General features: G+C 32.3%; 1 protein-coding gene across 1 annotated transcript in view; it reads left to right on the top strand.

Annotated features, from left to right (window-relative positions):
• The window catches only part of ETNK1 (ethanolamine kinase 1), a 57,045-nt gene extending 32,357 nt beyond the window's left edge, over positions 1–24,688 (top strand). The window contains exons 5-8 of the mRNA XM_019737892.3: positions 7,949–8,032; positions 9,777–9,937; positions 18,596–18,669; positions 18,995–24,688. Coding sequence (XP_019593451.1) covers positions 7,949–8,032; positions 9,777–9,937; positions 18,596–18,669; positions 18,995–19,067 — 392 coding nt within the window. The 3' untranslated portion in view covers positions 19,068–24,688. The remainder of the gene's footprint in view (positions 1–7,948; positions 8,033–9,776; positions 9,938–18,595; positions 18,670–18,994) is intronic.
• The last annotated feature ends 1,412 nt before the right edge of the window (positions 24,689–26,100 follow it).

Here is a 26,100-nt window from a genome sequence, read left to right on the forward strand (position 1 = left end):
TTGTGTGGAATCATTTTTTTAAAACTTCAGGTGTACCCTAAAACGTGAGGTACTTGACAGTGTCCTTTAATTTTTTATTGTCCATTTATTATATATATATATCTCTCTATCTCATAGTATATATGTACTACATTGTATACTGGTAACCAAATCTCAATGCCATTTGTGAGAGAAGAGTATTAGTTATGCATTAAAGCAGTGTATTAGCTTTTAAGTTCAGTGCAAGACCTAATAACACATTATTTTGTATAATGGAATTTCCAGTTAGGGACTTCATCTTACGTTTGAAGTGGACACTCAGCTTTATTTTTAACTGCAAGTTAATCAAAGAGTCTATTTCCTTTGGAATATAATTTTAACTTTTCATACTTTTATGTTTCTTTTACATACTCATGTCATGGAACAAACTTGTTTATAAAACTAAAATAGAAGGGACCAAAAAAATCAGATTACTTTGTCTTAGGTATAAAAAAGTACATTTTTACATTTTAATTTAACCAGTTGCCTATCTAAACTACTAATCAGTGATGTGAAAAGTTTGCATACTTTAAAAATCTTTATGCTTTAGTTTGGCTTTAAGAATTCAAGGTTGTCATTGTTCATATTACTGAGAGTTACCTAATTAATACTTTTGCGTCTAATTTTTTTCCCTACAGAGAAGAATGAATTTCACAATTCAACAAATATAATTATTTTGGTATATATCTTAAGAATTTGCCCTTCTTCATAGAAGTCTATTATGTACCATGTGTTTGTTGTCTTTGTAGTTATGTTTGTGTGTTAGCTATGGAGATGTTCTGTTATTTTTCCTTACCATTGCTTTTATAGTGCCCAGTAGGAAGGTTATTTTGGACTCCATGGCATCGACTTAAAAAAGGAAATCTGGGGGCGGCTGGATAGCTCAGTTGGTTACAGCGTGGTGCTCTTAACAGCAAGGTTGCCAGTTCAGTCCTCACATGGGCTACTGTGAGCTGTGCCCTCCACAACTAGATTGAAACAACTACTTGACTTGGAGCTGATGGGTCCTGGAAAAACACACTTAAATAGATAAAAGTTTAAAAAAAAAAAGAAAATAGAAAATCTGTTCTTATGTGACTAGTTAATAATACATGATCATTAAGAAAATACGGTTGGAATTTTGTTCAAGTAAAATCTAAAACTCATGAAGGTGTGGCAAGAAGCTTGTTCTGTTTATTATCTTATGCCATTTCAAATTAGGAGCTAATGGTTTTGAAGTAATAACTATATGAAATATTTGTTTTTAATTATAAGGAGAAGATACCATGTTTCAGACTTTAAAAAATGTAAGTTCTATAAATTGAGTAAATTTTAATAAACAAAAAAACAGACTGTAGCATAGCAATTGTATTTGTAGTTGCAATCTCAAGGACTATAATAATTAAAATTAGAAATATGTACTACTAAATTCTTTACATTCTTAACTGGTTACCTTGTATAGTATCTAAAAGCCAAGTGTTAAGTCTTGGGGTTAAAGTAATTTATACATATAAATGATTAAGCTGAATATTCACAAATGTGTTTGATTTGTTAATCACTTTCTGAGTCATGTGATTTGAGCTCAGGGCTTCACCATTTTGTACCTACCTATGAGATTATAAATATGTAAAAATAATAAGATGAAAGCCAAGAAACTGGCCTTGACATCATCAAGCCCAGTATCTGTGTAGTAGTATATTTCAGACCCTTAATTTCTCAGAATTACACATTTCAGTTAAACTTCATGAATTTATACAGGATCATCTTGAAGTCCCTCCATGTATTTTTCAACCATAATAACTTTGTCAACAGATTTAAAACTATTTGTAAACTATTGTAAACAGATTTAAAAAAAAATTTGTAAGTTAACTCTTAAAAGCAGATGCATTAAAGCTTAGTTACAAACAAGAGAGGTCAGGAAGAGCATAGATTTTGGAACCAGGCACACTTGGGTTCATCTCCCTGCTAAATCACATATGGAAGCAGCATTATACAAGTCATTTTATCTCTTAATATTAAGTGTTTCTGTTTGATCCATGACTATCTGTGTCAGAATCACCTGGGTTATTTGGGAAAAATGCAGGTTTCTAGGTCCCATCCAAGACCAACTGAAAAAGAATTTCTATAGATGGGCTTGGGTATCTAAATGTTTAATAGATTTCCATACTGTGCTTATATTGTTGCTAGTCTACAACTTTAGTTTGCTTTATTTTTAACTTGGATAATATCTATTATACTTCAGATGATCCCTGACAAGATTTTAGATGATGCATATAAACTGTACACTGGATGAGGTTAGCAGCTCTCAGTTACAGCTATTTATACTTTGGTACGGGGTGGTAAAACTTTTTCTGCAGGGGACAAGATAATACATATTTTAGGCTTTGCATACCATGTTATAGTCTCTGTTGTAACTATTCTATTCTGTTGTCTTGTAAACACAGCACAGCCATAGATAATACATACGCGTAAGTAAATATATGTAGCTGTGTTCCAGTAAAACTATTTACAAAATCTGTGGACTGGCTGGATTTGTCCTGTGCATACATAGTTTGCCAATCCCTATGTTTTGTTTATAGGATGCATTTTATAAAATGTATCTGGTTCTGAGAAAGTGAAATAGTTACTATAAGCCAGAAGGTTAACTGTCCTGTAATTAGAGGAATTATGGCTCATAGGTATGAGATGACAATTCAGTTTCTTTAAGTGCAGTTCACAGATTGTATCTAAACTGTACCTTGAGTGATTAATTTAAAGTTTAAAAATGTACATATGTATGCATATATGTATACAAGAGTACATATTCATATAGACATACACGAAGACTATGAGTACCCTGCAGTTTATAGGCATTTTCACCTGTGGATGTTACCAGAATGGTAGGCATCACAGGAAGAAATCCTGCTACTACCTCTTCTCACCATGTCAGTTGACAGGACTCAGGAATATGGGAGTGAACTTCCTTTCTGAAGTTGATGATAGCTGTCAAGAGTTTTGAAAAGTTAGTCCCAGAAGTTAGGGGGTTGGTAAACAGCGGCCCATTCACAGCCTTCAGTGAAATAACATCTTAAAAAGGTAAGAAAAGAATACTTAATGATATGATGATAGGATTTGTTACATAAGAAAACCAAAAGCAGTGGTTCTTGCCCCTGAACTGTAAGACTTAACCAGTTGTCTTTTAAATTAATAATTAAAAAAATAATTTATACTAAGTACATCATATTGTAATATTTCTTATTGCCTATCTGACTTCAAGTCTAATATTTTAATTTCAACTAATCCCTTTAGCTGCTGAAATGTTAGGAGTAACTGCTAAAACTTGAGTTTGTTGTCTCATGTCTTGATGCTGTCATGTTTATTGGTGGATGTTTTGATTCCCCCATCCTTCCATTTCTTCATAAAAGCTCATATAAAGGTCTAATATATAACTTTAACTTTAAGTAATGGTTATTTTGATTATTTTCTATGTCAGCAAAATACAAGAAGCTGAGTTACTATAACTATTTAAGGAAATACAAATGAGCAGAAGAAAAATATAGCTTTTTCTGAGAATTACAGTGAAAACCAGATTTTTTAGAGTTTTGCACAATATATGTAAATAGAAAACGGGTGAGTCACCATTCTTAGTCACCTGTTTGGCTCTAAATCATATTACCCACTCTATTATTATTCATGAAAAGGCATTGTTGTGGTTGTTTTTTTTGACATTTTAATGGGTTTAGGAGAGTTTTTGTAGTTGATGGTTTTATTTTAAAATTTAAGTAAATACAAATTTATTGTTGTATTTGGTAACCTATTATTTTCTAGGGTGGAATTTTTATGAAGGATAGTCTTAACATTGTTTTAACTATATTCTAGATCATATTTAACATAAAATAAAATATCCTAAAATCAAGTAATACAAAACTTAAATGGACTGTAAAAATCTGAACTATTAGGGAGAAGCTATGTAAAATAGTTACTAGTTTAATGTTTTTCCTTTACTCACACATTCAGTCCCACTGTATGTTCAATCATATACTTGAATAAAAATGTCAAAAATTCCACCCTTTGTTCTTCAGTATTTCATGCTTATTCCCTCCAATCCCCATTTAAACGTGTTATTGTCTCAGCATTCTCTGAAAAACCTTCGTGTGTTCCACTAGCATTTTAATATTTTCTGTGTGCTAGAGATTACTCTGTGGATTGCATGATGAAAAATAAAAGGGACCTACTGCCCTTTCAGGAAGCCATATGCTGTGTACTGGAGGAGTCAGATCATGGAACAGATATTTACATTCAGAATGAGGACTGCTATGGTGAAGGTGTACACAGGGTACTACTGGATTCCAGAGTGAGGGATGAAAGGAAAGTTTCCCAGAACAAAATACTCCTTTTTTTCTGTATAAGAGAGAAAGCATTTTGCTAACATTAGTGTAGTCATGATTGTACTTTCTCTCTGTTCTCTTTTCTGCCTTACCTAACACTACAGAGAAAATGAGTTGGAAAGATTTCAGGTTTTCATATTGGCTATTTTGCTTTTTATCTTTATCCCGTTCTCCTTAAAAACAGCACAATAAAGGAATCCAAAAGAATGTGTCATACGAATTAAGTAGCCTTAGTTATTAATAAACTAATTTTTTGGTTTTAAAGTACTTTAAAAGTTGGCCAATTTTTTTCAGCTATACTGAGATTTGAACAATTTATTTAACTCAGTGGTGTGTGGATTTTATTACTGTGAAGATATGCAAGAAATAACAATAATAAGAAAAAATGTAGCTTTTGAAAATTCAGATTATAGTTTTATTCATTTACCTTATGCTTTACGCATTATATGCTAGACAGTGTGCTAATTATATAAAGATAAATAATATATAGTCTTAGCTCTTAAAGCACGGCTTCTTAACTCTTTAGAGGTCAAGGATCCTTTGAGAATTTGGAGAAGAGAATCCCTGCGGAAAATGCATATACACGCAAAATTTTATATAAAACTTCATGGAGTATTCCATTTTCTTCTACCCTTGAAACCCCAACTCAAATTCAAGTCTTAAAGAATTGAGAAGATAAGCATGCCATATGAGCTGTTATTAGTTATTAATAGTGATGTGAACGTTCCTCTAAATAATTGGAAATTTTAGAAGTCAGAAGTTAAATTTGTAGAAAAAGAATTCGGTACACTTTCTGTGGGTAGGAAAGCATTTTCCTGTAATTTGATTTTTCTGGCACCCAAAATAAGGGAAGTAGGCATCTTTAATTTTACTTCGTTGCAGACGATTAAATTTAAGGTTGAGTTCCACTTTGCAATAGTTTTAAAAAGAACAGTTAATGCAGATTTTTTTTTAATTTTTTCCTTTTAAGCTTTGTGTCTTGTAAAATGTGAGTTTGCCAAATTTTCTTCATCTGCTACAGATTAGGTATGCCATTGTTGCTGCCATGTGGCGGCGCCCCCCGTGCTTCTTAAACGCACTGACTGGAGGTTTATCGCATCACTTGTTCACATGCACGGAGCCTGGTAACAGCCTCATCTGTATCTTGTTAGCTTCATTTTCTTATTTTTTAAATTTCATTATTTATAAGCTCAACATAGCATATAAAAGTAAAGGCTAGTTTTAATGAATTAATGCTACTACAAAAAGTCATTGCTAAAATTTTCATATTGAAACGGATTTTAACTTTTGTTAAAATGAATGATCTATGCTTTATTTAAATTGTATTTACAAGCAGTCATGTTTTACCTGCCATTTTAACTATATATTTGCCAAAATGTAAATATAATTTTGAAAATGGAAGCTTTTATTTATGTGGCAAAAGTAAGCTTCAGGACTGGGCTGTGTATTTTTATTGGCATGTAAGTTAATATGAGCTCTACAAGAATTTGTATTTAGAGAGCTAAAACAATCAACAGCTGCGATTTAAAAAAATCACATACTAAAACAGGTTCATTTGTGCAACTTGGTAAATCTTGAATCCTGATTCCTTGAAGGCCTGGTAGATAGATATCTCCCAGATTGTTGTGTTTAGCCTCTTATCTATTGACAGCTTTGTTTAGAGAATTAATCTTAAATTTAAAAAATAATTTTAATCTTTTTAAACTGTCTTTTTCCCCCTCCTGAAAGTAATGTTGATTGTGTAAAGAATTTAAAATATAAGGAAAAAAAGGTCACTTTGTCTAACACCTGTAATGAAACCAGTTGAAACATTTTATTTTGGTTTATTTCCATTCATCTTCTTATCCCTATGCATTTATTTATTTTTTCTCTCTTCAGGCATAATGTTTTCATAACTTGGATTACTATCTTTACTATTTTAGATTTTTTTCATATAACATTTGTAATTCTTGTCGTTAAAACATTTTTTAAAATGAAATATTTTTTCATGGCTGCAAACTGTTTTATCATGATGGTGTTCTTCACCCTCTCATTCCCAGTGGTACCTTGAAAAAAATTAAAAACATGTTCTGACTTCCTATTCTGCAATTTAGTAAAGTGATTTGGTAAAACACTTTCCATCTACCCATTCTACACTTGTAAAATGATTTGGTTAACTTTTAAGACTTTTGTGGGATTTTTTTTTTTTTTTTTTGGTGAATTCAAGAATATGATACTTGTCATGTTTGAATTGCAGTGATTTATTATAGTCACCAACATTTATAACCTTACATTTTGTCAATATGCATATAGATTTTGATATCTGGGCTTTACTACATTGATTCTCACTTATTTTACTGATGATTCTCACTTATTTGACTTACTTACACAAGTTTAGAATTAGATATTAAATATAATTACATTAAAATATGCTTTTAAGTAAAATACATTGTTTGCTGTGGCATTTTTTTGTCATAAAATTGTTTTTCTGAGTTTGAATATGATCAATATACATCCCCAAATTAAACATACATATCTATATCAAGACATTATAGTTCCAGAGCTCTTTTTTGGGGAAATGCCAATCTGTATAGATTAAACAATTTGTTTTGTTACCTTAGTGTGATTTTTAAGATAGTGTAACTCGGCATATGCTATTCACTTTCACAATATGAGCAGCTTAGAAACTATTCTTACAGCCATCTCTGTTTATGTATCCATTTTAACTGTTTAGCCTTGTAAGCCTTTTAGTTTGTGATCCGTGGTGTAGACAGTGACCCGTTTTAATTTCTCTCTCTCTCAACTTTTTCTTTTGTCTCTTTTAAAAAATAGAACATATATCTTTGTTGAGCCAAATCCCCTACAATACTCAATATACCTTTGCTTTTTTAAAAAATAAAATAACCACCATAATGCTGCTCAGGTATGTTAAGGGAAACCTTAACTATGTAGCATTCCAGGAAAATATGTTTAATTGCAACTAAATTCTTAAATTAGAGATATTGTTAAATTGATCAAATGTTATAACTGCAGAGTTCACAGAATTCAAGTCTTTCGAAGTTTATATTTGATTCATATCAAATATATCAAATATATTCATATCGAATATATCAATATATGATCAAATATATTGATCAAATATATTGATATGATTCATATCAAATATATCAGCGTGTCAGTTCACTGTTGGAGTATTGTAGATTAATTTTTTTGTTAAAAGCTTAGATTATTAACAGTTTCCAAAGATTGTGTTCATTTCTGATTAAATTTGCATTTTTAAGTAACTGGTGCCCCCATGTGGTGAAAGACATATTTTGCTTTTGTTGAAACTTGGAGAATGGACTATACAATATTGTGATTTTTCTTTAATATAATGGACATTATTAATGTTCGCAAAGGAGCTGTTGACCAAGATACGTAATTTGAATTTTGTAAAGCTCATTGCCATAAAATTCACAGCCTTACCCTGTATTGTCTCAGAAGTGCATGTTAACCAAGCACGTACAATGAGACAAAATATTGGAAGCTATTTCATTACAAATAGCATAGGGATTTTCAGATCTCATACATGATTTCTTATGTCTTTTTTTGTGTGTCTCACATAGGTGATGTACAGTTCATTGATTATGAATATTCTGGATACAACTACCTGGCATATGATATCGGAAATCATTTCAATGAATTTGCAGGTAAAATTCAGGGCTTAACTAATGGAGTAAATAGGATATATAACTTTGAAATGACACTTTTGGAATTTTTTTTTCTCTCTAAAGAAGATAAACTGGAATCAGCAACATTTTTTTTAACTTCTTCCTGATCTTCGTTCTTTGTTCCTGGAGGACAGAGGAGATGACTTCCTTTAAAATAATGATTGTGGCTTTTATTAAGACCTGACATGGCACAAGGTGCTTTATAAATCTCTTCTCACCTTATGTTTTTCTCCACAACAATTCTGTAAGTTAGGTAATATTCCTACTATACAGATGAGGAAAGTAATTCACCATGGTCACAAAGATTTGAAGCCAGTTTTTAAAAGCTTTTGCTATTTCCATTTTGTATTTAGGCTTTTGGAATGTTTGTTAACTAAACTGAAGAATTTGTTTTTTGGTCTGGCTATGACTAATAAAAAGCTGGTCATTTTTGCCCCTGAAAATTAATCTATTATCACTGTTAAGTATAAAAGTTTTAGTTTTCTTAATGTAGGTGGAATTAATTTAAAATACATTTTATTCTGTATTTAGAAACATGAAATAAAATACATTTTATTCTATATTTAGAAACATGAAATGCTCTAAAACTAAAGATTAGGAATTCCCCTGGTTTATACCTAGTAGGAATTTTTCATTGCTGAATTTGTATTTGTATACATTTATGTATTCATGGATTTTCTCATATAACTAGATTGGAGAAAAGTTTGGGGAAAAGTTTTAATTTACATGTTTTCTGTTATTTCCCTCCACCAAGCTTATATATATGCCATATCCTTACATATGTACTGTACATATTTCCATATATTTGTAGGAAAGGTAAGCAGGTGTTCATATAATGAGCTATCACTGTGTTAGTATTAAGGATAGTTGAGGATATGAAAGAGGAAACTCCACTTAATACAATTTCATGTAGGAAAAACCCAAACATGAAAGGTAGTATAGACAAAATAAAGCTAAAACTTGAAAGGTAGCATTTGGATATCCAGTTAGAAGACAAAGGAGGGTTCTGCAGGAAGGAGGAAGAAAACTTCAGGGTGAGTGTACTTATTTTTGTTGGATATAGAATTCATGAAGGAGAATAGAATGTTATAAGACCGGAGAAGTAAGATTGGACCAATTTAAGAACCTTGAATGCTAGGCAAAGTAATATGAACTTGATCATCTAGGTTGAGTTTTTCAAACTGCAGATTATGAAATCAAATTTGTGGGGTAATTATTTTAAAGCAAGGAATGGAAAAGAAAAGAAGTAGAAAATGTCAGAATTAGAAGGTATAGTTAGGGTAAATATTGTTTGTGAAACTTAATATCAGCTGTGTATATAAGGTTTCAATATAAAATGTATTTCTTACTCCGAGTAATGGCCAAAAAAGTTTTAGAGCCACAGTTCTAGGAAATGCTCTAAATATTAGTGTGCATAAGAATCTCCTGGGGTGCTTATTAAAATGAAGATTTGACGCTTCTGATGCAGATAGTTCAAGCTTCATGCTTTGAGGAAAAATTGAAGCAGTCAGAATTGATTATGGTGATGAACTGTATTGTGCATTAAATTTAAGTTGGAATACATTATGATTGGTTTATTTTAATAAATGCTATGTAACATCTAGTATTTCAGCCAAATGTCTTATAATTCTTTTTCTGAAAAATTATGTACGTGGTAAGGATTATTAAAGTATGCAGAAGAGAATGTGCTTTCAAAATCTTTAGTGTCTTTTTTCCATTTTAGGTGTGAGTGATGTAGACTATAGTCTCTATCCAGATAGAGAGCTTCAGGGCCAGTGGCTGCGTTCCTATCTTGAAGCCTACAAAGAATTTAAGGGCTTTGGGACAGAAGTTACTGAAAAGGAGGTAGAAGTACTCTTCATTCAAGTCAATCAGTTTGCGTTGGTAAGTTTAAATATAAATGAAAAATTGTTAATATGATTTAAAAAGCTTTTAAATTTTTATTCTCTTATAAACGAATTTCCCATTTTGAGTTTTGTTGAAGTTTTGTTCAAAATGACAAAATATAATTGTTTACAATTCTCCCATTGTAATGCTTTTGAGGACAAATATTTGTTTCATTCACAACTATCATCTTACCCCCAGAACAACAGTGCCTGTCCAGATGCTTAGTAATTATTCGTTTAATGAATGGATTCTAGTTAGAGTTAGGATTAATTGTGAAGCAGTTTTTTATATTTGTATTCTCATTACGAAACACATAATCAAGAAAAGATTTATGGGAAATGAAGTTTTCCACAATATATTTAATTATCACATCTTAATGTTAACATGACAGAAATATATTGGAAGAACAAGTACAATTATTATTATGTTTTCAAAACTGGTTATCCAGTATTTTGTCTTCTTGACCTTCTTTTGATAAGCCATTATTTCCAGCTTTGTTGACGTGCTAATGCCTTCTTATTATGAAGACCCATTTTCTGTAGTCTAAATACTTTTTTTATTAACCAGTTAATTTAAATTATCTTTTGAGAATTATGTGATACTTTAGAATGAGCTTTTCAGCTAGGGTGTTAACACAATTAAATTGAATACTAGGTTGAAATTATTTTAGCTACTTCTTTTTAGTTTTAATATAATTCTGTACAATTGACATGGAGAACATTTGTTGTCGTCTTTACAAATAGATGCCCTTGGTGGCTCACAGGTGTACTGTTTCCATAGTCTTAAACAGGTCACTGCTATTCTGATACCTACCTTTTTCTCTGAAAATAAGACTGGGTCTTACATTAATTTTTGCTCCAAAAGACACACTAGGGCTTATTTTCAGGGGATGTCATCCTGAAAAATCATGCTGGGGCTGATTTTCCAGTTAAAGTCTTATTTTCGGGAAAACACAGTATTTTCAGTATAATTGTTGGTTAAATTAATGGCATGCTCTCCAGCCGGTTGTAGGATGCCTGCTGTTTCTATTTATTTAAGCATCTTCTTTAAGTGGAGAATGCAGGGGTTTCTTTCTCATGAGGTCGTTGAATGAACTTCAGAATCAACCTAGTATTTCTTTTTAGCCAATTTCTATGTTAACATGAGGAGTATTATGGGTATAATTTGTATTTTTTCCATGTAACCATTTAAAGAAATTGCTAAGGCAATGAATTTATTAATTTCCACGTAAAGTCCACATACCTTATAAATTCTTAGCATCCCCACTGTTTACTATTAGAATGCTAACTTGGGTTCCCTTGTAAACTTTTGATGTTTAACATGTTTGGATACTGTGCATATAAATGTGTGTGTGTGTTTGTGTATATGTACATACACACACATTAATTTTTGCTCCAAAAGATGCACTAGGGCACTAGGACGCACTAGACGCACTATATGTATATGTGTATTATATATATTTGATATTGAAAAACACTTATGGTTTGAGCACCAGGTTATTTATAAATATTCATCCATCAGATATCAAGTATTTATTGTTATTCTAGGTATGCTAGATTGGAGTCTTCAAAAGGAATAAAAGTGCATTCCTTCAAAGTGCTTATAATTTAGAAGGGCCAATAAAATGCACAAAACACCTCTTTTTGGATGAAATTTAATACACATCCCTATTTAAAATTCTTAGCAAATTACAATTGGAAGGAAACTTACTGAACCTGATTTTTTTTTAAAAGGGAATATATACCCATAAAATATTCAGCAAACATATTCATGAAATGTCATATGAGCTCTGACAATTAAGTTCGTGAACTCATCCTAGAAAAAGTGTTACATACCTCATGGCTGAATATCACTACAGTTACCTTCAAAGTACTCTGTTGGGAAGTTAAGCTCCAATGCCAGTACCTAGTCAAAGGTTCAAAGCACTTTTGGAACTCTTTCTGGAATGGCCATCAGAGCTGTCATCCTATTAACCTTGATGTCCTGAATGTCATCAAAATGTCTTCCTTTCAATATTCCCTTTATCTTGGGGTAAAGAAAAGGAGTCATTGGGGCCAGATCAGGTGAGTAAGGAGGATGTTCCAATACAGTTATTTGTTTACTGGCTAACAATTCCCTCACAGACAGTGCTGTGTGAGCTGGTGCTTTGTCGTGATGCAAGAGCCATGAATTGTTGGTGAAAAGTTCAGGTTGTCTAACTTTTTCACGCAGGCTTTTTAGCACTTCCAAATAATAAACTTGGTTAACTATTTGTCCAGTTGGTACAAATTCATATTGAATAACCCCTCTGATATAAAAAAAAGGTTACCAACATTGTTGCTGCAAGTTCGCGAATTTCATTGTCAGACCTCATTTGTTCAGTAGAAGTTCTTGAAGAAAAAGGATAAAGATCAGTTGATAGAGACATAAAACTTCAATACCTTTTTAATATTTATTTCTCATTCAATATGTCCTCAGAATTTATGTACTCTTATAGTTTTAACATAAGCTTTACATAGTCTATTAATGTTCTGAGTTTCCTCTCACTAAAAAATCATTGAAAACCATTTTTTAACTCAGTTTTGGTTTGAATTCCTCTTTTTATTTAAATTGTACTGAATCTCTGTCACAAACTTTCCTTGCTCATTCTTTTCTTGAACTTTTTCTTCTGAGGTGGGTTACTTTCTCTGTTGTGTTTGAATGGATAAATATTAGGTTGGTGCAAAAGTAATTGCGGTTTTTGCAATCATTTTTAATCTTTTAAAGCACAATTACTTTTGCACCAACCTAATAATTGGAAAGGTAGGGTGAAATAAAAGCAAACCCTCAATCTTTCTCTTTTATCATCTTTCGTGCACTCTTCAGACCACTGCAATCTGTCTTCTCCCTTATTATATAAAAAAAAATAATTCAGGTCAAGTTTACCAATAATGACATAATTGTGAAGTCTGGTTTTTATCAAGTCTGGTCAGTCTTTATCTTACTTGATCTGTCCATAACATTTGACAGTATTTACCATTGATTTTTAGAATTTTGTCTTTCATTAACTTTTGTAATACCATTCTTCCTTGGTTCTCTTTTGTGCTTTCCCGTTCAGTCTCCTTCTCTGGCTCTATTTTTCCTCCTCTTCTCCCAACCCTCTTACATGTTAGTGTTCCCTGGTGTTCTGATTTTGGGCTCTCCCCCCTTCTTTCACTTATATACATACTTTCACAGGGTGATCTAGTCCCATGGCTTTTATTGCTCTTTTTGTTAATGATCCCAAGTTGACTTTCTTCCCTCTGTCCAGATCAGTACTGGCTATCTCTGTCCCAGGCCCAGTTCGTATTTGACCACAGTATGCTTAAACTTGAATTCTGTTTTATGCCTTCTCTCCTTTATCTCAGTATTCTTTATTCTGCTATCTTGATTTAATTAAAATGCTATCTATTCAGTTGCTCTTTTTTGAAACTAGGAAAGGAATTTTTTTTCACGTGTTCCTCTTCTTCATTCTCACATTTTTTCTATTTCCAAGTTCTTGGTTCCTAAAATTCTCTCAGTTCTAACCCCTTTTCCCTAATTATATGACCTTTGATTAAGGTGTTAGTGTCTCACCTGTACTTCACTTAGCCTTTACTCGTTTTTTTGCCTCCAGGTTTTTTCTGTAATTTGTGTCTATTTAAAAAGCGATCTGTCTAATAACTAGAATCTAATGAACTCATGTCACTTTGCTACTTTATGACTCCTTGTTACCGACAGAATGAAATCCAAACAATAGCACCCAAATTTTGTCTTATTACTCGCTATTTCTCACATCTCACCTCTGCTGGACAGAGTCATCTTGTTTTCTGCACACTCCATGATGTTTTAAGCCTGTATCCTTTTGTATAGGCTGTTTCTGTCTACCCAGAATGCCCTTAACCTTGGATCCTCTGGCAAGTTCCTCTTTTTCCCTTAAGTATTGTTTCTTCTTTTGGGATGACTCTTAATCACTTGTCACGAAGAAGCTTACATGTACATATATTATAAAGCTGCTTTAATAAGGGGGAAAAAGATTTGAATAAGACCAGGGTGTAGATGTTTTTAAATAAATGCTTGGTGGTAAGTGCTTGTTGCTCCAGGCACAATCAGACTTCTAAAAATCAAGACTTCACTTATTATTGGTTGTTTATTATAATTAATGTTGAAGAGATAGATAGATATTTGCATTATAAGTAGATATTTGCATTATAAGACCAAATAGAGTACACATAGGGTTTTTTTAAGCTTTGAGGAGTTTTTAGACACATTGTTTATAGACTTTGGATTCTTTCTAAATGAAACATTAGACGTATGTAGGGGTATTTCAGAAAACAGTTTAAAGACTCATTTTAATTATTTGTTCACCATATAAAGCTTTGAGTTTTTCTTTGTAACAGAGTTGGGTAGCCTAGAAATTAAAATGCCCTTTGATAGAGAGAATTACATACTTATAACTTCCAAATCTGAGGGAGCCGGTATAAGTAAATCATGGAATCACAGAATGTTATTTTCTTTGGACTTAAGTGTTCTCTCGTCGCCATTTTTGGGAAAGCAAATGAATGGGCTATTTCCTACATTTATACTATATATATTTACTACATGAATGAAAATTGATTTGACAAATACAGTTATCAACAGTGCTTAAAATGGTGGTAAGAGTTTATTTGATGTCATTTTTATGTATAGAATGTCCCCTGATTTCAATCTTTTCTACTACAAAACGAACCTAAGTAGGAAGAAATTATGATACCATCCACCGATGACTTTATATCACTTAAAATATGCTAAGGTTATTATCATGCTGGAGACTGCTTGTTGTGCCATGTGTCATGCAGGGTGTCATGCAGGGTCTCTGGTCCCACTCCTCACATAAAAACGCAGGGTATGGTGAGTCCAAAAAGGAACACCCATGGAGCCGTAGATAGGGGAGTCATACCACTATATTCTCGCTGGCGGCTGGGTTGGAGACACAGGAAGCAGGAACCACACTGTCCGCAACCTGCCATCCTAACTGCAATCCGCACTTGCCAGCCACCATCTTCTTGCTAGCCCCCATTTTTTATTAGCGTAGCCACGGCAGTTATATTAGTGGCCAATGGCTCACTGGTTACAGCTGACGGCCAACTAGCCACAGCTGATGGCCATCCAATCACAGTTGATGGCCATTTACTACCTGAGCTAGCACCTTGCCATGAGAGGCCGAGAGCCTGGAAACTGCATTCCTGGCTCTGTCCCCACAGTAATTTAGACTAGTGTTTCTCAAACTTTTTGGTCTCAGGACTCCCTCTTTATACTTTAGAAGTTGGTTGAAGCCCTACCGCTAATAAGCTATAAGGTTAATTATCAATATTTACCATACTGGAAATTAAAACACTCAATATTTATTAAATACGTATTTTTAAAAAAAATAAACCATATTAACAATCAGCATTTTTTAAATTAAAAATAACTTTTATTTAAAAAAATTTAGAGAGAAGAACGGCATTATTACATACTTTTATAAATCTTTGTAATGTCTGGCTTATAAACGCTGGAATTTCATATCTGCTTCTGCATTTCATCTATTGCAATATATTGTTTTGGTTGAAGTATATTAAGAAAGTCCTGTTTCACACACATTGTTGGAAAAGAGGAGTATTTTGCCTTTTCAGATAATTGTGGATATTTTTTTGATACTTCACCAAAACTCAACAAGTGATAGTTTCTTAAAGATTAATTGCAATGTGCAATCTGAATGCATCAGTTGACTTTTTGTACTCTAGTACATTAAAATCCATGGGTTTATCTCGCAGTTCAAATGCCTCTTTTACCAGTGGATGATTTTGTAATTTTAGCATCATTCATTAGTCATTAGAAAAATATCCATTGAGTTGTATAAGATCTTTCATATGTTGATAACATCTCACGTGATATCAAAAAATCACATTCATTAGTATCAGAAAAGTGTTAAGTACTGTGTTGAGAAGCTGTTAAGCACATGGAGTCAAATACAAATTTTACAAAGTTCGTATTTTAGGTTGAATACTTAAAGTCTGTCATTGGCAACAAATATTGTCAGTTCTTTCCATTGAAATGACAACTTTTCTTCTTTACATTTGAGAAATGTCTGCCAAACACCCAAGTCTAATAATTAGTTTGTATGTTTGTTGTTTTCTTAAATAAAAATAATAGCATTCCGTTATAAATGTGTAAGTTCAGTTCCTAACTCAGTCATATTGGTGTTTTTTCCTTGAGACAGTCTTCATGCTTTGGGTATGTAGTAAACGTGCTTTATGTGTACTTCTTTATCATTCCGCAGAATATTAGAATAACATGTACTCAAGGGTAGAGTTTAATAAAATTAATCGTTTTAAAGGCTTCATTAAAGACATTCTTTAGTGTGCCTGGCTTTTTACTGTGTGTGTGATGATGAAGAATAGGATACTATATTAATACAGTTTGATGCCATTGCCTTGACTTATGTTAAGGTACCAGTAGCTTCACCCACCATTGTTTTTGTACCATCAGTGCAAATGTTAACATAATCAAAAAGGCAAGTGTAACAAGTGTAACATATTAGTATCATGAAAAATAGTTTTGGCCCTCAGGAATCTCCGATGGATTCATGGACCACTTTGAGAACCACTGATTTAGACTTTCGAAAGGAAAAAGCATCTCATCTCTTAATTCACTTCTCAATACCTAAGACACTTCCTTAGATAGAAAGAAGACCAAAATCTTTGTCATTCTAATTTCATAGAATAATAAGTAACATTTTATTGAATGTTTGTTATGTGCCAGTTGTAGATACTATTATACTTTCTCTGATGTGTGTTTTTTCCACACCATCAAGCAATTTTCCAATTCTCAGCAGATAGTGACTTGGTGTCCTACAAATTTAACTCAATTCTGACAATATCTATCTACCTAGAGATAGTGTCAGATCGCATAGGTTAAGGGTTCAGTCCCACAAGACTGCCCCCCACTTCAGATGCCAGTTGCAAGACTGGGTTATTACCTGTACTTCTTCCCCACTCTCAATTCCACAATTGACTTGGGTTTGATTAATTTGTTAGAGTGGCTCACAGAACTCAGAGAAACATTTACATAGGCTTACCAGTTTATTATAAAGGACATTATAAAGGATACAGAAAAATAGTCAGATGAGGAGATATATGGGGCAAGGTCTAGAACAGTCCTGAGCACAGGAACTTCTGTTCCTCTGGAGTTTAGAGTACGTACTCTCCCAACACATCTGTGTGTTCACCAACCTGGAAGCTCTCCACACCCCCTCCTTTTGGGTTTCTATGGAGCTTCATACATAGGCAAGATTAAATCATTGGCCATTAATGATTGAACTCAATCTCCAGCCCCTCTCGCATCCCTGAAGGTTGGGAGGTCCTGGGGTTGAAAGTTTCAACCCTCTAATCAATCACTTGGTTGGTTCCCCTGGTAACCAGCCCCTATCCTTAAGGGCTTTCCAGAAGTGATGTCATTATCATAAATTTAGCTGTACTTGAAAAGGGGCTTGTTATGATTGATGGTGCTCCTGTTACTTCTGTGATTCCAGGATTATTCAGTAACCTATAATAAAACACCAAATATAACAAAAGATCACTCCCATTTTGCTTGTATTTAGGAGATTCCAAGAATATTGGGAGCTGTGATCCAGGAACAGTAGATGAAGACCGAATATATATTATTGTAAAGCATAATGTCACACTTGCATCTTATAGGTGAGACAGCGGTACAGAGAAGTTAAATTGCTCAAAGCCACATAGCTAGTAATTGTTACAGTTTGACTCTAGAGCCCAACCTTTAGAATAGATTTCACATGCATGTGACTTTAGCTATTTACTCTTTACTACAGTCTTTATTCTTTTTTAAATCTGTATTTGAGGAAGAAAACAGTGCAATAGTATATTTTAAATAGAGATTTGTATTAGCAACATACTTTTTAAATCTTAGAGTGAAAGTTTTCTTTTTAATAGTATTTCTAGTTAGAGTATTTCTTGGACAGTGAAGTCTTATTAGCGTTATCAGAATCTTTAAAAATATCATCATGTTTAACTTGTAAAGTACACACACACAATTATTCTACAGTTCCTAATTACACAGTCATGTGTTTTCCCCATTAAGTCCTACGACCCACTTTTCTGTGACATGAGCGTAAAGTTGTGTTACTTTTGTGTTGTGGTTGGTGATGCATAATTGTTGTGTCACTAAAATTTTTTTTAGGTGTTTATCACACCTGGAACATTCTTCACATTTAAATATATATTTTTGTTTTTGAGATTTGGATATTCTATTTGGTTTATACTTTTATGTCAAGAAACTAAGTCCTTTGGTGATGTATTTTATAGGAGAGCCTGTTAGCAATTAATACTATGAAAGACCCTTAGCCAATATCTGTCAGTGCTGACGCTGAACACTCTGCCTACACAAAGCAGGTTACAGGAATTGGATACTGTTTTTTAAATGACTGTGATTTCTTTTAACCTCTTTTGGTATGGACAAAATGATTTATAGTCATCTAGGAAACTACACATAAAGAATACCTGTGTTTTAGATATTTAAAAAAGCATTAGGAAAGTATTTTTTATGGAACTCATGAAAAAGGAAAAATTAACAATTTGATACTTGTTTTACAAAGAAATGCGTTATTATAATTCTTGATTTTTCTTCCTTCCTTTTTAGGCTTCTCATTTCTTTTGGGGACTGTGGGCTTTGATTCAAGCCAAATATTCCACTATTGAATTTGATTTCCTTGGGTAAGTTTAATTTTACTTATGCATTACATTTGTCTCTGCTGTCTTTGAATTAACATTTAGAACTTGCAGGGCACATTGCAATTATTTTAAGTCGAGTGTTACAAAGGTTGGATATATTTAATAGTTGGTCTGAGAGGAAATCTAGTATAATGTTAAGTGTACTCAGTATCAGAAAAGTGTCCAGTAGGTGGTGCAATAAACTAAAAATATGTTCTTTGAAAATCTTAAAACTTAAAAAAAAAATCAGTTTAGATGGGTAAGTAGAAATAAAGGATTAAGTTTTTCAGCTTTGACTAATTCTGTCATTTTTCTCTTTTTTCACTAGGTATGCAGTTGTTCGTTTTAACCAATATTTTAAAATGAAGCCTGAGGTTACTGCATTAAAAATGCCTGAATAAAGAAGAGATTTAATTATTCTCAAGTAGCTGAACAATGCTTGCGAATCTTTTCTTAAGAAATTCAGAAAAGCCAATACTTGTTAAAATTCTGTTATTTAATTTGGTTATCTTGCTTTATAAATTATGCCTCTAAACAGTCACAGTCTATTTTTTAAATAGACTGAATGATGTAAAAAAAATATACCTACTGCTCTCAGTATGTGGTGGATTAGAAATTTGTTAAATCTGCAAAAAAGTATAAGATTCAGTTTAACCTTTGATAATTTAATCTATGTTATATGTGAATTATTTATTATAGTTGTAACATGATTCTGTGACTGCTTTCATCTATTTCATCTGTTTAAATGTAATCAGTGAAAATGGTCCAGAGAAAAACTTTTTTTGTTTTGCTTTAATAAGATTAATTTTAGTAAACATTCTAGGTGTTCAGTGTAACCTTTTTATCTTGATGCACTGCAGTAAAATGGATCATTTACTTTTGAAATGCCAGACACTGATCTAGATAACTTAGGATGTTCATTGAAAAATACCTGTTTAGGAAGGTGAAATATTAATAAATTCACTGTCTATGCTAGTGGTACATCTTATTGAGTTGAATATTGGAAAGTTTCTTTTTTGGGGAATATATCTTAGAATTAAATTCCCTTCTCCCTATATAGTCTGGCAGTATACATATTAATATTTAATGTATAATCCAGGAATAGATATGAATGATTTTGTTACCAAAATCTGTATTCAGTAATGTTCTCATATACTAAATGTGGTTATTTACATTACTAGTTTAAGATTTTAGTATATCAAATTGTTTCTAACCAAAAGTTTTGTTATACATATTGGGATGTTTTATGTATTTGTTTACTAAATAGTAGCTAGTAGAACAGTTGCTAATTTTGGAAACAAGGATAGAATGTTTATCACACTTGGGAACAAAAAAATATCATTTCAATTAATTCTTTTTACCCCTCCACCTTTATTTCTTACATTTTGGTTTCATGTTTTAGTTTGGCTCCATGTCTTTAGAATGGTAGCAAATGATTACTTGATTCATATAGCTCAGAGAAATAAGTTGAGGTGGTTAAAAGAATTAAATAAGGAACATTCAAGGCATTGATCTTATACACTTAAAATCTGGTAAAACAAAATGTGAATTAAGGAGAAATACTCAAGGTAGGAAGTCTCTTATTTTGATTTCTCTTGATTTTGTTTAATTGTGTTTTTTATTTTGTCTAGGAGTGTGAGGATGGTGATTATCATATGGAAGGAAGTTAGATCTTTGGGTTGTTAAGTAGGCTTCAAGTTTTGAAGACTGTTGCATAGTCATGGTTGTCTTTACTTAGAAAATTTATCTGACAAGCTTTGCACTTTGGTCACATAAGTGCCCATGTACAAAGTTGGCTTAATGGATCTGCATATTCAGAATATGCAACTACAAATTAATCCTCTGAGAAATCTTCTGGGGAGTCTGATGTATTACTCCAAATGACTTAATATGCTCAGATAAATGCTTTAAAATACTTGGATTATCTCAAGATGTTTAAAGCTAATAAGGTAAATAGAAACACTTAAAGGCCATTTTAAATGGTAAATTCTAGTTACATAAATAGAACCATAAAATCTGTTTGTGTCTATAACAGTGTTAGACCAAGATTTGTTTTCTACCTCCCCGATGTTATAAATGTTCCCTTCTGTTTTATAAACCATATTATTATACTGTAGAAGCAATAGAATTTTACCTAATTGACAAAATGAATGGAACCAATTAAACAATTAATAGTTTTTTATATAATTTAAAGTGAACTTGAAAATTTGTTTTTTGGGGAACTTTTCATCTGTGGTTGGCATATTTTCTTATAATGATGAAGAATATGTAATACTTTTGATTTTTTTTGTTTTGTTTTTCAACTTCTTAAAGTGCAACAGTATGTATTTTGGAGAACTGGGAGGAGAGATCATTTTTCTACCTTACTCCATATTCTTCAAACTATTTTGAATAGAGATTCACTGAGCCATTGTTGGTAGACTGTGATAGCTGCTAACTGTGACACTATTATAAGCATTTCAGAGAGATTCATAAAGAAGTAAATGTAAAGGGGAATAAAGACTCTCACTTTAGCCCTGTGAGTATGCAGTGGGTCTTGGGAACAAAATCAGATATTTAAGGTATTTCCTCCACTCTTTGGCTAGATTTTGGGTGTTGTGATGCTCCCACTTCTGTATTGGTTTTTGGGATCATGCTGCAGGCTAATAATAGGGTTCAAAGTTGCTTCCCTTTTTATTGACCATTTAAGGGATTCTCAAGGAAAAACATCTCTAAAATTTATCCTGTGGCTTGTAGAGATGTCTGTTGCCTTTTTATGTTAAGCTAAAGAACTTGAATGCCTTACCTAATAACTCAACTTGTAAGCTCATTTTGTAAATATGAAAATGGTTGTTAGAGAAGTGGCATTCATGTGTACTCATTGTTAGTCAATAGACCATAGTGGCCTGGACGCTTTAACAAGCAAAATTCCCCAACTTTTCTTTTTTGTTCCTTACATACTTGTAAGATCTTACCTGACCAGTAATATTTGATTTTTTCCCCTGCCTGACCCCATACTACCACCATTTTCTGGAAATCAAAGAAAAGTGGTAGTAAGTCATACTGTTCACATGATCATTTGAGATCAATATGAGCACAAAACTCATAAACTAGGTTTGCCTGGAATGTATATAAAACTGTAAATAAAAATTTGTAAATTAGTGTGAGTTGTATCTTACATATGAGATTGTGTATTGTTTGTCATTCTTTTTTTCTTTTGTAGAATTTTTTCTGTAAGGAAATGATCCAGTTCTTTGGTTTTAGACTGCAGAGAGTCAACAGTTCTAGCTGCATAGTGGGATAACAAGAGGAACTGGAAATAGGGTCTATCAGTTTTTGTTAATGTCAGTACTTATTTATTTAGCCTCTCAGTGCCTAATATGACTTTTTGTCATTCTTTAGTTGTCCATTGGTTTTTGTGAGGTTAGATACCTGCAAGCAGTTAATTATTACACTGTTAGAGCTCCATTCTTTGAGTCATGATTCTAAGGTAAAGCAAATTAAAAATATAATTTAATGATTGCAAACTGAAGTATTATCCTTTTCCATCTTAAAGGTTTTAACCCTTTTCTACAAAAAAACTTTGAAATATTAGCTATCTCAATTCAAATCTCATATATGCAAGAGATCTGATAAATAGTAGCTCTTCATCTTAAGCATATCTCTAAATATAAAGTTGTTCAATAGGGATTGTAAAAGATAGAAAAGACGTAAGTAATCTTTTAATGACTGCTATTTCCATTTTTGCTGGACTAAAAATATTTTAACTTCATAAATATGTTACTGAAGTTTCCAGATTTAAAGAAAAAAAGTTCCTGCAGACACTTTAAATTACAAGTTAAAAACCCCTCACTTTACTAATTATATAGTTATTTCTTTTGTACATGACACAAAGCCTTCTGTACCATTTTTAATTCTTTTGTAATATAAATGAGAATACTATGAGTTTGATTTCTGCTTTAAATTGCCTTTAATAAGCATTTTATACTGCATTCCAAAGTGATAGACTTAAGGTTTTAGTATTAATTAGTCATTCAGTTGATAGACCAAGTTAACAATGCTTTATGCTAGAAGCAGAGTTGTTATTGGCAGCAACTTGCACTTACTTTACACAAAAGGCAAACTCAATTATTATGCACAGAGGAAAATGGAATTCTGAGTATGTGGTAAAGCAACTTTCTCTTCATTTCAAAATTGATTTGCTCTGATTTTTTCTTTAGTTCATTAGATTTGAGAATGTCCTTTGACTGGAAACTTAGTTACATGTTAAGGCAGTTTGTTTTGTTTTTGTCTCTTCTCTTTTTTTTTAAAGAAATACATTAGTTTTATTGAACTGCCTTTTTTTCCTTCTTACCACCTGTGGGATTTCAGTGTTATGTCTTGGGTTTAGTGTCTTCAGACAGAAAAGCGTATTGGTTATTTTAAATGAATTTTTCCCGTCTTTAAAGCTTAGTCTGTAAAATGCGTTACTATAAAAGAATACTTGCATTTGCATCACTTAAGTACTTGAAAACTGAAATTAATAAAATACGTTACATAATAAGACTTTCCTGAACAGTTTTTTTACACTAAATTTTTAAATTTCTAGATCATAATTTGAAATGGACAGAGGATTTTGAACTATTTGAATGGAAAAAATAATAGTGCTTATAGAAAATACCCTTTTGTGTTGGAGACATCCAAAATTAAAGTTTTTGTTAGGTTTCTGTCCTGAAATCTTTTTTTTTTTGGTTCCCTGTGTGCTTACTATGCTACTGATGTTACCAGCAGGTTACAATAAAATCTGTGTTAATTATGAATCCGGTAGCTTTTCTAGTTATGAAAAATTTGTGTAAAGTACTCTAACCTTGTGTAGGCATATTTTTGTTTACTTCTTACCCATTAATGGTATAAATGCCATTAATCATTTTAACAAAACACTTAAAAGAACTTTATAAAAATTGAAAACATTACATCTTGTGTCTGGACTAGTTAGTGAACGTTAAGAAAAAGCTGACTGATTTAAATTGTTTCATTATTTAAATTTAAAAACTCTTAAACTTTCAGAGGTAGGTTGAGACCTGATGGTATCCATGTAAATTAGCTCCTGTGACCTAGAAAAGACTCCCCAAAAGCAGTGGAAGAGATGAGAGTATTTACTGGCCATGGCTGTAGTGTGCTGCTACTTCAATTTAGGTAGTGTCACTCTGAAATTTTTATTGTCCATTAATTTGAAGTTTTCTGTTATTTGTACTAAAGTAACTATAAATTGGTAGAATCTGCAAAGAGGAAAAATGTTAACTACTGTATTTAGGAGCTTTTGTACAGCTGGGTGAAGTTTCCATGCTATAAAGTATTTGAATTTTAAAATATACTATTATAAGAAGGAAGACATGATATTATTCCATGTGCTTAAATGATAATTTTCTTACGCAGTTTCAGAAGGAAGAAAACAAAATGAATTAATTGTCATTGCGTTAGTTGTATGTTGAATTGGGGAATTGTGGCATAAAGCTTAAATTTGTGTTTATCAAATGTGAACCATAGTAGTATAATGCTGCTTTGTATATACTGTAAGTGCTACAAATAGTCTCAGCACTGAAAATGTATTGATACCTCTCAAATGAATGCAACTTTTGACGTAGTTGTTTTGATATGCCTCAGAAAGTGTCTGAGTGTCTTGAGAACTTGTTAATCTGTTTGGTAATGAAGATACTTCCTGTTTTTTGTTGCATATTTTCATGTTTAAAATTTAATTTTTACATTTTTACTACTGTTAATTTAAGTAAAATTTGTTCTGTGGATAAAATGGGGTTGCCAGTAAAGAAAATTAAAAAACAGCCTCATTCATGTAACTGCTTAAGTAAAAGTACATTTTTCTTTACGTTCATAAACTTTTAATGAAACTATTTCTGTTTAAACATAAGTGATGTTTAGGCTTTATTTTTGTTTAATAAGGCCATTTACCATTGATTAGATGAAGGAATGTATCTTTTTGAAGAGATTTATATTCTGTAAATAAAAAATTGGTTGTAACAATAAAGTTGGTTCTAACTGCAGTGTATCCATAAATCTTGTTATTTCGATTTTTGTGGTTTTCTTTTTTGTGGAAAAGCAAGACTTTTCAAAGTTAGTGTATAACTTTATATTATTTGAAGTGATTCTTTAATTTCTAATTCTCTGGTTTTATAATACAGTGTTAAAAAGTTTTGAAAAAAGTTTACTTTCAAAAATTTGGTTTGATGAATGGAATATCACATAATTTAGTAACAAATTCTGTTTACCTAGTTTAAAAATCCATTGTTTTTCTAAGTAGTATACTTTGTGTTTTCACTGTGCTTGGAGCTGAAAACATGAATACAAGACACTGGGACTTAGCATCCACGGTGTAGGCAGGGAGTATCTATTCAACTAGCTTTTATTAAGCTCTTTCTAATCAGGTGATGTGATAGGTGATGGAGATACAAAGATAAAATACACTCTCTACCTTCAGGTAATGTTTATCATAAGAATTCTCCATAACAAAATGTGTGTGTGTGTGTGTGTGTGTGTGTGTGTGTGTGTGTGTTTCATAAAAAGTGTTTTCCAGTTTGCGTTTATGTGGTGGTTTCTAATGATTAGATTGAGGTTACATTTATGTATTTCCAGCCAAAAGACTATGAAAGTGATGTGTCTTTGCTAGGGTATCATATCCAAGGAACTCAATGTTGATGTTGATTTTGGACACCTGATTAAAGTATTCTGTGTCTTCATTGAATGTTTATTTTCCCTCCTTGTAAATAATAATCTACGGGGAGATACTTTAAGATTATCATTTTGCTGCTTTTCCAATGTCCCTTCTCCCTCCCCTGATTTAGCAACACTTGATAACTGTCTATACCAATCGTTATTACCGTATTTCCCCGAAAATAAGACCGGGTCTTAAATTAATTTTTGCTCCAAAGGATGCATTAGGGCTTAAGTTAAGGGGATGTCATCCTGAAAAATCATGCTAGGGCTTATTTCCAGTTAGGCCTTATTTTTGGGGAAACTCGGTATGAAGGCTGCAAAAGACTCATTTTTCAATTCTGCTACAGGCTCCATGTCTGTCGACCATCTATCTACATCCATGTGGGTGTATTTTAAGTATAAACTCTTAGGTTTCTGATTTATTCGGGAATTATAATCTGTCACTATACTTACTTACATCAATGTTAAAATTGTCTAAGATTTGGCTTGGGGAGCCTCATCAAATCTGGTGTGTGTGTGTCAATCTGATAGGCCCTTAACATTTTTTGAACACTTCCTTGCTTTCTAGTAAAATAAGATGATCCAGACTAATTTTGTACCTTCCCTTTCTGAGCCCTGGAATCAGCCATTTTTCCAAGGAGCCTGGTTCCTTTTAGGAGGAATGGTTCTTCGAAACGTATCTGGGAACTACGTATGCTCATTGCTTCTGGGATATCACTGATCCTAGACCCTTGCAGCTGGCACAGC

This window comes from Rhinolophus sinicus, chromosome 1 (genome assembly GCF_057876585.1).
Source record: "Rhinolophus sinicus isolate RSI-liver-muscle chromosome 1, RSI-T2T, whole genome shotgun sequence".
NCBI lineage: Eukaryota > Metazoa > Chordata > Mammalia > Chiroptera > Rhinolophidae > Rhinolophus > Rhinolophus sinicus.